Raw genomic sequence first — 10902 nt, forward strand, 5'->3', positions numbered from 1 at the left:
TGAGAAATTAACGCACTTCACGGAGGCAACCGTCCGACGCGAAGTGGAGGACGGTTTAGGCCTCCGCGTCGTGCGTTAATTTCTCATAACGCACACTTCGTCGGGTATTATCCCTTTCTTATTTATGATTTTTCCCCAAACTGCAATAATACATTTACATTACATTGTAAATTCTTGCCTAATTTTTCAATGGGCCAGTCTTGACCAATAAGGGACCCCCTGACCCCCTCTGGCTGATTCTGATGGTTTTAGTGGAACTGTCATGTCTGTACCGCTGCACAAAGCGGAAACAGGTTCATTCTTAGCAAAAAGTTTTCAGTCTTTCCATTAGTTTCTATTGAAATCTGCAGAAACCTGCAGGATGTCAGGATCCGACCAATCAGAGGAAGGCTTGTTCCAGAGATGTTTTTTAAACCTGTAATGGATGGACGCCCTGGTGCAACCTGAGATTTTTATTGGTCTCAGCATTGAACGATCAGGTTTTATGTGTGATCTAATCAGTCACAGTCTAACCCTGACACATCCTCATTAACCTCTTCAGTGCTCTCTGAAGTTATAAGTATCATCCGGTCTGGCATGAGTGGAAAAAGGATGTCTGGGTTGTGTTCTTCCTGAAGACCTGCTTCCCAAAAACCGGCGTCAGATGTTTTACAAGAAGAGACGTCGACCCTTCAAACAAGAACAGGTCAAGATCTTTGCTGTAATTCCAAGTGTTAATGAGCTCAGAAAGTTTGAACGAAGTCAAGAGATTTTTCATCCCTTTAGCAACAGACTCATTTTGTATCTAAACTGGTTATGAAACACTTTGTTCTTAAAAGTTATTTGTAAAAAAGATTCCAGTCATTGATGCTAATAAAATACACAAAGATTGTGGATGAGAGTTCTGTTGTTGTGTTTCTTAATGAAAGTGATCTGTGGCTAACGCTAACACCAAACGGCACCGCAGAGGTCCAGACGGGTCAGAACACCGATTTTCACAAAGTGGTTTAAAGATAAAAATACTTGAGTTTAGATGAAAGACAAAGACAGCTAGCAGAGGGTTCACGGATGCATTGATTACCACCTGTCTGCCGGCGCAGAGACTGCTGGCTGTTGGGAACCTTTAGAGGGCGGAGCTAACGTTAGCTTCGTTCTACCATCATCTAGATTTCGAAATTTTGTCAGCTCAGGCTGCAGGTTGCCTATGATGATGCCCTGAGACTTTTGTTAAAACAGCCACGGTGGTGCAGCGCAAGCAGTTTGTTTGTTGGTGCAAGAGTTAATACTCTTAAAGCTTTGTTGAGACATTTTAATTATGGTTTTATTTACCGTCTTAACACATCAAATAACCAACTCATTTTAACTCTCAAGAATGTGAAATACAGCACTTTTAAATACCAGTCCTCAATCTGGAGGTTTTGGTACTGTCACCTCTTTTAAACCTTTTAAGTTTTAAAATTTTTAGTCTGCAATTGTTTTTTAGTTTTTTCCTTTTTTTGTTTTTTGAGTTTACAATACTTGGTAATTTTATGTCATTGTTTGTATTGGCTCTTACCTTTTTCATAATGTCTCTTTTTATTTATTTTATATTTATATTTTTTATTATATATATATATATATATATATATATATATATATATATATATATATATATATATATATATATATATATATGTACATTTGTTTTATTGCTTTTAAGTATTTAATCTGCTGTGTCTTTGTGACAAATGAACCCTGAGTCTGTAATAAAAGTATCTTCTTCTTCAGCAGTCCTGTCAGCAGATAATAACTACAGTCTGAGGTCCTGACTGAATCAGAGACAAAAGATAAACCCATGAATGAACACAGGACGGCTCTACTCCAAAGAGACAGAACCTCCTGCAGGATCTGTACTAAAGCCGACCGTGTGTTCTCGTTTCAGTGGGGTGGGGTTGGCCCGGGCTCACTTTGAGAAACAACCGCCGTCCAACCTGCGGAAGTCCAACTTCTTCCACTTTGTGCTGGCGCTGTACGACCGGCAGGGTCAGCCCGTGGAGATCGAGAGGACTTCCTACGTGGACTTTGTGGAGAAGGACAAGGTGAGTCCTGCAATCTCTGATCACATTCACACCCATGGTTGTTGTAGACACATGGGGGGGTCCCTGTGGACCCAGAGGGTCCTGCAGAGCCTAGAATAATGAAGGAGAGAGAAAGCATTCTGCTATGCATGTGTTTTGGGCTTCAGATGTTTGGTTTCTTGACAATCGTAAGTTATGTTTTCTAAAGATTTCTGTCTTAATGCTAAGATGCTTCTGGACTTTAGGTCTTCTTTCCAAATGACCTGCTCCTCTGTGATTGGTCAGTGTATTGGTGGGAAATGTCTGACAGGTTTATGTGAAACATGTTGACGTTTGAACTGAGGTGTGGTTGAAACAGTCCTTTCGTGGGTTGAACATTAGTCAGACTTTCTTTTGATTAACTGTTGGAATCAAAGCTGGTTTCCTGTCTTAAAGGAGTTTCAATCCCATGAAAATGGTGTTTCTAACACGTTCTGGTGGCCTTGTCTGAGGATGGAGGATATTTATTATATTCAGATTAAAACTTCATTTCTGAGTTTTTCTTTCTTCAAGTCATTGTAAATCAAGTGCAGACAAAAAAGCTGTTTCCAAGCTTGTAATTGTTGCATACAAACTACAACTGTGGGGCCACAGTCTCATGCTCCTCCCCATTCTGGTGCATCCACCTGTAGACAAATAGATCCATGAACATCTTTGTTTTCCTGGTCAGAGCTGGAATCTGGATCTAAACTTTACAACTGGATGCAAACAAAATTGCTGCCGTTTTTGTTGCAAAACTAATGTTGAATAGGGGGTGTGAGGGGCTGTAAACTAGCAGGAGAGAATGTAAATGAAAGGATAATGGGAAATGAGTGCAGGCTCACTTCACACCATAACACTTCCACCTATAAATTTCTAACAACTTCCGTCACTCTGCAGAAACTATATCCCAGAAAACAAAACAGGTTTTTAGATTTTAGCTAAAAGCAGCACCATCATCATTAAAAGTCTCCTGGGAAAGCTTTGGAAATAGATCAGAAGATGATCGGAGCAAGTCTTTAATAACAAATCCAAAGAGAGCGATCCGCCCTTTTCCGGTTAAGAACCCCAGCCTCCAGCTTGGTGGTAAATCTCATTCAGCAAACCAGCTCAGTGAACTCGGAAGATTAGAGTTCAGAGACGACAGTAGAGCAACATCATCTGCAAAAGTAGAGACAAAGTTCTGTGGTCCTCAAATTGATTCCTCTGCAGACAATTCCAGACCAGGAGTCTGTCCAAAACATGATGAACAAAACCAGTGACAGAGGGAATCCTGCTGGAGTCCAATGCAGACTGTGACACCTTCGGCTTGCTGATGGGTATACGACCCGAGCTCTTGGTCTGGTTAGACAGAGACCAGAGTAGTCTGAGCGATCCCAGTCCTCGTGTTCCTAGAGGACCTCCTACTGACCACAACAGACGAGGCCTTTTTAATGTGTGGATGAACCCTCTCTGTTGGGTGTAGAGCTGAGATTCACATTTTCAATTAAAAACTGACCAAAAATCACCCCAAGAGTTGTTTCTCTTGGGTAGTTTCTGCCACTCTTAGTTATAGTTCAATCTTTCAGATGAAGATTGACCAGAACAGTTACCAAGGAGGTTTGAGGAGTGATTTGATCGGGTCTTCTCTGAATGCAGAATCTGCCTCTACAGGAAGGGGGTTCATCGGAGTTTAAACGCAGCTTCAGAGCTCCACACCATAAAAGACACAGAGTCCAGGCAGGTTTGGGGGAGTTTGTTCTATGATTGGCTGCCAGCTGGCACAGAAACTTCCGCCCACTCACTGCCTCACCTTTACTTTGACCTCTACTCTCTTGGATCGCCAAACGCACTGGGACCGGGCCAACTCTGCCAGCTACATTTGGCACAGAGCAGCTATTCCTGCTGGAAGACGGGAGGAAAGGAGAGGTTCAGGTTTATGTAACATCCTCTGACCTGTGGTGACATCGGGAGGGCTGGATCCTGAGGTCAGGTGTGATGCAATTGGGGGGGGGGGGATTTAAAAGAAAAGATTGTAAAGGGGAACCTGGCTGTTTAGAAAGGAGAACCAGCAAACCTAAAGCTGGAGACTTGTTGAGACAAAAGCTTAAGACTCGTTGAGACAAAAGCTGGAGACTTGTTGAGACTAAAGCCGGAGACTCGTTTAGGCTAAAGCTGGAAACTCGTTGAGACAAAAGCTGGAGACTTGTTGAGACTAAAGCTCGAGACTCGTTGTGACAAATGCTGGAGACCTGTTAAGACTAAAGCTTGAGACTCGTTGTAACTAAAGCTGGAGACTCATTGAGACTAAAGCTGGAGACTCGTTGAGAATAAAGCTTGAGACTCGTTAAGATTAAAGCTGGAGACTCGTTGAGACTAATGCTGGGGACTCGTTGAGACTAAAGCTTAAGACTCGTTAAGATTAAAGCTGGAGACTCGTTGAGACTAAAGCTGGAGACTCGTTGAGACTAATGCAGGAGACGCATTGAGACTAAAGCTGGAGACTCGTGACAAAAGCTGGAGACGCATTGAGACCAAAGCTGGAGACTTGTTGAGACTAAAGCTGGAGACGCGTTGAGACCAAAGCTGGAGACTTGTTGAGACAAAAGCTCGAGACTCATTGTGACAAATGCTGGAGACCTGTTAAGACTAAAGCTTGAGACTCATTGAGACTAAAGCTGGAGACTCGTTGAGACTAAAGCTTAAGACTCGTTAAGATTAAAGCTGGAGACTCGTTGAGACTAATGCTGGAGACTCGTTGAGACTAAAGCTGGAGACTCATAGTGACAAAAGCTGGAGACTCGTTAAGACTAAAGCTTGAGACTCATTGAGACTAAAGCTGGAGACTTGTTGAGACAAAAGCTTAAGACTCGTTGAGACAAAAGCTGGAGACTTGTTGAGACTAAAGCTTGAGACTCGTTGTGACAAATGCTGGAGACCTGTTAAGACTAAAGCTTGAGACTCGTTGTAACTAAAGCTGGAGACTCATTGAGACTAAAGCTGGAGACTCGTTGAGACTAAAGTTTAAGACTCGTTAAGATTAAAGCTGGAGACTCGTTGAGACTAATGCTGGAGACTCGTTGAGACTAAAGCTGGAGACTCGTTGTGACAAAAGCTGGAGACTCGTTAAGACTAAAGCTGGAGACTCGTGACTAAGGCTGGAGACTTGTTAAGACTAAAGCTGGAGACTCGTTGAGATTAAAGATGGAGACTTGTTAAGACTAAAGCTGGAGACTTGTTGAGATTAAAGCTGGAGACTTGTTGAGACTAAAGCTAGAGACTCATTGAGACTAAAGCTGGAGACTTGTGACAAAAGCTGGAGAGTTGTTAAGACTAAAGATGGAGACTTGTTGAGATTAAAGCTGGAGACTTGTTGAGACTAAAGCTAGAGACTCATTGAGACTAAAGCTGGAGACTTGTTAAGACTAAAGCTCGAGACTCGTGACAAAAGCTGGGGACGCATTGAGACTAAAGTTGGGGACTCTTTAAGACTAATGCTGGAGACTTGTTGAGACTAAAGCTGGAGACTAGTTAAGACTAAAGCTGGAGACTCATTGTGACAAAAGCTGGAGACTCGTTAAGACTAAACCTGGAGACTTGTTTAGGTTAAAGCTGGAGACTCGTGACAAAAGCTGGAGACTTGTTTAGACTAAAGCCGGAGACTCGTTTAGGCTAAAGCTGGAAACTCGTTGAGACTAAAGCTGAAGGCTTCTTAAGGCTAAACCTGGAGACTCGTTGTGACAAAAGCTTGAGACTCGTTAAGACAAAACCTGGAGACTTCTTGTGACAAAAGCTGGAGACTCGTTAAGACTAAAGCTGGAGACTTGTTTAGACTAAAGCTGGAGACTCATTGTGACAAAAGCTGGAGACTCATTAAGAATAAACCTGGAGACTTGTTTAGGCTAAAGCTGGAGACTCGTGACAAAAGCTGGAGACTTGTTTAGACTAAAGCTGGAGAATCGTTGAGGCTAAAGCTGAAGACTCGTTGTGACAAAAGCTGGAGACTCGTTGAGACTAAACCTGGAGACTACTTGTGACAAAAGCTGGAGACTCGTGACAAAAGCTGGAGACTCGTTAAGACTAAACCTGGAGATTTCTTGTGACAAAAGCTGGAGACTCGTTAAGACTAAAGCTGGAGACTTGTTTAGACTAAAGCTGGAGACTCGTGACAAAAGCTGGAGACTCGTTAAGACTAAACCTGGAGACTTGTTTAGGCTAAAGCTGGAGACTCGTGACAAAAGCTGGAGACTTGTTTAGACTAAAGCTGGAGACTCGTTGAGGCTAAAGCTGAACACTTGTTAAGACTAAAGCTGGAGACTCGTTGTGACAAAAGCTGGAGACTTGTTGAGACTAAAGCTGGAGACTCGTTGTGACAAAAGCTGGAGACTCGTTAAGACTAAACCTGGAGACTTGTTTAGGCTAAAGCTGGAGACTCGTGACAAAAGCTGGAGACTCGTGACAAAAGCTTGAGACTTGTTTAGACTAAAGCTGGAGACTCGTTGTGACAAAAGCTGGAGACTCATTAAGACTAAAGCTGGAGACTTGTTTAGACTAAAGCTGGAGACTCGTTAAGACTAAAGCTGGAGACTTGTTTAGACTAAAGCTGGAGACTCGTTTAGGCAAAAGCTGGAGACTTGTTTAGGCAAAAGCTAGAAACTTGTTTAGGCAAAAGCTAGAGACTTGTTTAGGCAAAAGCTAGAGACTTGTTTAGGCAAAAGCTCTTAACAAAATATGAGCCACTGAGGTTTTGAGTCAAAGTGTTACTGAACAACAAACTAAATGCAGACATCACAATCACATCATCGTGTAGAAACACTCTGCAGATGGGCCTTTGATGTGATCTTTGCTCTGATCTATGATCTGATCTGATCTTTGTTCTGATCTTTGTTCTGATCTGATCTTTATTCTGATCTTTGATCATCTTTGATCTGATCTTTGTTTTTATCCTTTATCTAACCTTTGATATCATCTGATCTTTGTTCTGATCTTTGATCTGATCTTCGTTCTGATCTTTGATCTGATCTTTGTTTTGATCTTTGTTCTGATCTTTGTTCTGATCGGATCTTTGTTCTGATCTTTGATCTGATCTGATCTTTGATCCGATCTAAGACTGAGTCTTCTGTTTGTGTGTCACAGGAGTACAACGGAGAGAAGACCAACAATGGAATCCACTACAGACTACAACTGCTCTACAGCAACGGTAAGAGCTGCTGGTGCAGCAACACACCTGTAGTTCACCTGTTCACAGGAAGAGGGCGGGGATGCTGTGAGCTCTCCTTGTTTGGAGGTGACAGAAACAGAATGAATCGCAGGAAGGTAAAGGTGGTGCAGCGAGGAGCGTCTTCACAACCCAGGTGCACCGAAAACAATCATACTGTCATTAAGTTTGATCATTTTCTGTGACTTTAAACAGGAAAACACATTTATTGTTTTAAATCATTAAACCTAAAACCTCCAGCTTTGAATTACTGTAATTATCAGACTGTGTTTTACAGATAATAATAATGAAATCCCAAAGTGCTGCCGTATTACTTTGGACGAATCCGAAAATGATGTTTTCATCAGTAAAGTCAGATAAAGATAACTTCCTTCATTTCTATTCATTTCATTTTTGGTTCTGACCCGTTTTCTTGAGTTTCTGCATCAATCCACGTGGGATTGAGGTGATACAGCTGTGGATATGCCCAGGTGGACGTCCAGGTTTCTCTGCTACCTTTTTTGGTCTGCTGAGTATTTTAGCTGTGATCTTCTATCCGGTTCGGGTCAGACACAGTTTTGGATCAATCAAGAACCGAGAACAGCATGACTTCTTGCAGCACAGACCCTGTTCTTCTCCCTTCTTCCTCCAGATCCTGGAACCTCCAGCTCCAGATGAAACGCAGAATTTACTTTCAAATGAAAGAGGACTTTGGAGCGTTCAGCCACAGTCCAGTTTTGGTTCCTAGTCCAGAAAGAGGGTTCTGATGGTGTTCCTGGTTCTAACCTTGACCCTAACAAGAGCACTGGGGCACATGGGCTCAGACTCGAGCCTCAGTTCACACTCGTGCTTCTCCATATTCCTCACTGGACTTCTCGTGATAATCCCGTCAGAGCAGCAGTTCTCACTGATGCTTCTTCAGGACACTTTTCCTGTCCTTCCACCTTCTGCTGATATTCTTGGATGCAGCACTCTGCCTGTTAGCCATTCCTACCTGTGGCTTTTCCCGCCATTGAAGGGTGTTAACTGTCCTCTGAACATCTGTAACATCAGCCGTGTTCTTCATGATCCTACTGTTCTGAAGTGTGGTCTTCTGCTTCTCAAAAAGATTTAGCGAAACTACATGTGGCCCAAAACAAAGCAGCTAGACTTGTTCTTGGTTGTTCAGTTAGAACCAGTAGAAATCACATGTATTCCACTCTGGAGTGGCTCAATTTAAATCAAAGATTACAGGTTACTCTGGGCACTCGTCTGCATGAGGTACTGGACCTTAACATTCCTGCTTTTAGCTCTAATCAAATTGTTTATTGGGACACAGTGGACAAGCACAGCAATAGAACTGCAACTAGTGGCCATATAATAACTAAACTTCCCAAATCTTATTTCATGAAGAAAACGGTTAATTACAGAGCAGTTTCCTTATGGAATGGTATTCCTAAGAAAATTTGTGAGAAAAGAAAAACAACTAAAAAATAAGTTATTTTATTTAAAAATAAATTAAAGTGTCACATGTTAAATGGTATGTATTGCAAGCATATTTTGTACATCTATAAAGTGCTAGTATGTTGATAAAACTCAATGTTGCGCTGTAAATGAAATGAAACTTGCCTTAAAACATAATGTTTATGCTGGTATTGTATTGGAAATTGATTTTTCTATATGAATTGTGATTTCTGATTTTAACTGACCCAAAAAGACTAGCTGAAGGTTATGGCTCTCAGCTAATGGGATCTTATATTCATTCATTCATCTTCCTGACCGCTTCGTCCCTTTCGGGGTCACGGGGGTGCCGGAGCCTATCCCGGCTACTGATGGGCAAAGGCGGGGTTCACCCTGGACAGGTCGCCAGTCTGTCTCAGGGCCTCAATCACACACACATTCACTCTCACATTCACACCTAGGGGCAATTTAGAGTCACCAATTAACCTATGAAGCATGTTTTTGGACGGTGGGAGGAAGCCGGAGTCCCCGGTGAAAACCCACGCATGCACGGGGAGAACATGCAAACTCCACACAGAAAGGTCCCAGCCGGGAGTCGAACCGGGGCCTTCTCGCTGTGAGGCGAGAGCGCTAACCACTGCTCCACCGTGCAGCCCAGGATCTTATATAAATAAACAATCTAGATCGAGTCTGTAAGGATCCTGATCAAGTCTCTAAGGATCCTTATCAAGTCTCTAAGGATCCTGATCTAGTCTCTAAGGATCCTGATCAAGTCTCTAAGGATCCTTATCAAGTCTCTAAGGATCCTGATCTAGTCTCTAAGGATCCTGATCTAGTCTATAAGGATCCTGATCAAATCTCTAAGGATCCTGATCAAGTCTCTAAGGATCCTTATCGAGTCTCTAAGGATCCTGATCTAGTCTCTAAGGATCCTGATCAAATCTCTAAGGATCCTGATCTAGTCTCTAAGGATCCTGATCAAGTCTCTAAGGATCCTGATCAAGTCTGTAAGGATCCTAATTGAGTCTCTAAGGATCCTGATCTAGTCTATAAGGATCTGGATCGAGTCTTTGAGGAGCCTGATCGAGTCTCTAAGGATCCTGATCTAGTCTATAAGGATCTGGATCGAGTCTGTGAGGATCCAGCTTTTAGCCATCTTTCTCTTCGTACCTTTTCTGCACATCGAGTTCCCTGAACTTCATAATTGGAGTTGGAAACACCAGACCCGCCCTTAGGCTCCTCCTTTATCTCCTCATGAAGAAATGAACTTTGTTTTCTGGAGCCGTTTGAAGAGCACTCCTATGTTAACAGTTGCACTCTGTTTGTCAGGAAAATATCTTTCCTTTCCTCAAAATTGTAAAAACTTTTCTCTGAATCTTGAAATCCTCTTGAAGTCTTGAAACCAGCATCAAATGATTCTTCAAAAATCTGCTTCAGATGAAGCATTTGACACCAATGGAAGGTGAAAACTTCTCAGTGTCTTTACTTCAGATAAAGCAATCCTGTGAAATAAGCTGCAGTTCTGGTTCTGGTTCTCCAGGAAAACATTCTGCTTTGAGGTTTGTACACAGAAAGACGTCTGGCTCTGAAAGAACTGAGAGATTTGTTCACATCAGCAGCAAACACTTGACTCCCTCTCCTTGGTCCTTCTCTGGTCGGGGTTTGAACCCCAGGCGGGGGTTGGAAGCTTGGCCGGGTCTGAGCCTCAGTGGGTGGTCCTAGACCAGCAGAAGGGCCATAAGAGCATCCTGGTCTAGAGGATGAATCGGTGGGACTTCTGGTAATTGACCTCATTTGTAATCTGAAGATCGGCGGCGATGAAGGTTCAGGATGAAGACTCAATCATGCCAATTAGGAGGAACTGGGAGGACCCGACCAAACGAACAGCCGCGGAGCATCCCGGTCAATTAGAGCAGACGCAACGCTAACAGGTGTTCCCCACCACCCCCCTCCACGCCGCATCTCTGTCGCATTCACGGCCGGATGCACGGCTGCGAACAGACCGACCACCCTGATGAGATTTAATTTGTCAGAGGATGAGGATGGGTGTTCTGCTGCAGGAAGGAGGCAGCGGGGGGCACACTTAAAGGCAGTGCACCCCATAAATAATAAACAGCTCTGCAGCGGCGCTGATGCTCATGTTTACCGAGGGAGGGGTGTGGGGGGGTTGTTAGGGGAGCAAACATAAACACTGTGGAAGCTCGTCTGGTTTGGAGCTGTTTTCATGGTGAT

The 10902-nt window shown here is 43.1% G+C and overlaps 1 protein-coding gene across 3 annotated transcripts in view; it reads left to right on the forward strand.

Annotated features, from left to right (window-relative positions):
- Window positions 1-10902, forward strand: part of LOC112137896 (transcription factor COE3) — a 78826-nt gene that overhangs the window by 10037 nt on the left and 57887 nt on the right. For all 3 annotated transcript variants that reach the window (XM_024260437.2, XM_024260436.2, XM_024260438.2), the window contains exons 2-3: window positions 1901-2057; window positions 7170-7233. In XM_024260437.2, coding sequence (XP_024116205.1) covers window positions 1901-2057; window positions 7170-7233 — 221 coding nt within the window. The remainder of the gene's footprint in view (window positions 1-1900; window positions 2058-7169; window positions 7234-10902) is intronic.

This window comes from Oryzias melastigma, linkage group LG10 (assembly GCF_002922805.2).
Source record: "Oryzias melastigma strain HK-1 linkage group LG10, ASM292280v2, whole genome shotgun sequence".
In the NCBI taxonomy this organism is placed as follows: Eukaryota; Metazoa; Chordata; class Actinopteri; order Beloniformes; family Adrianichthyidae; genus Oryzias; species Oryzias melastigma.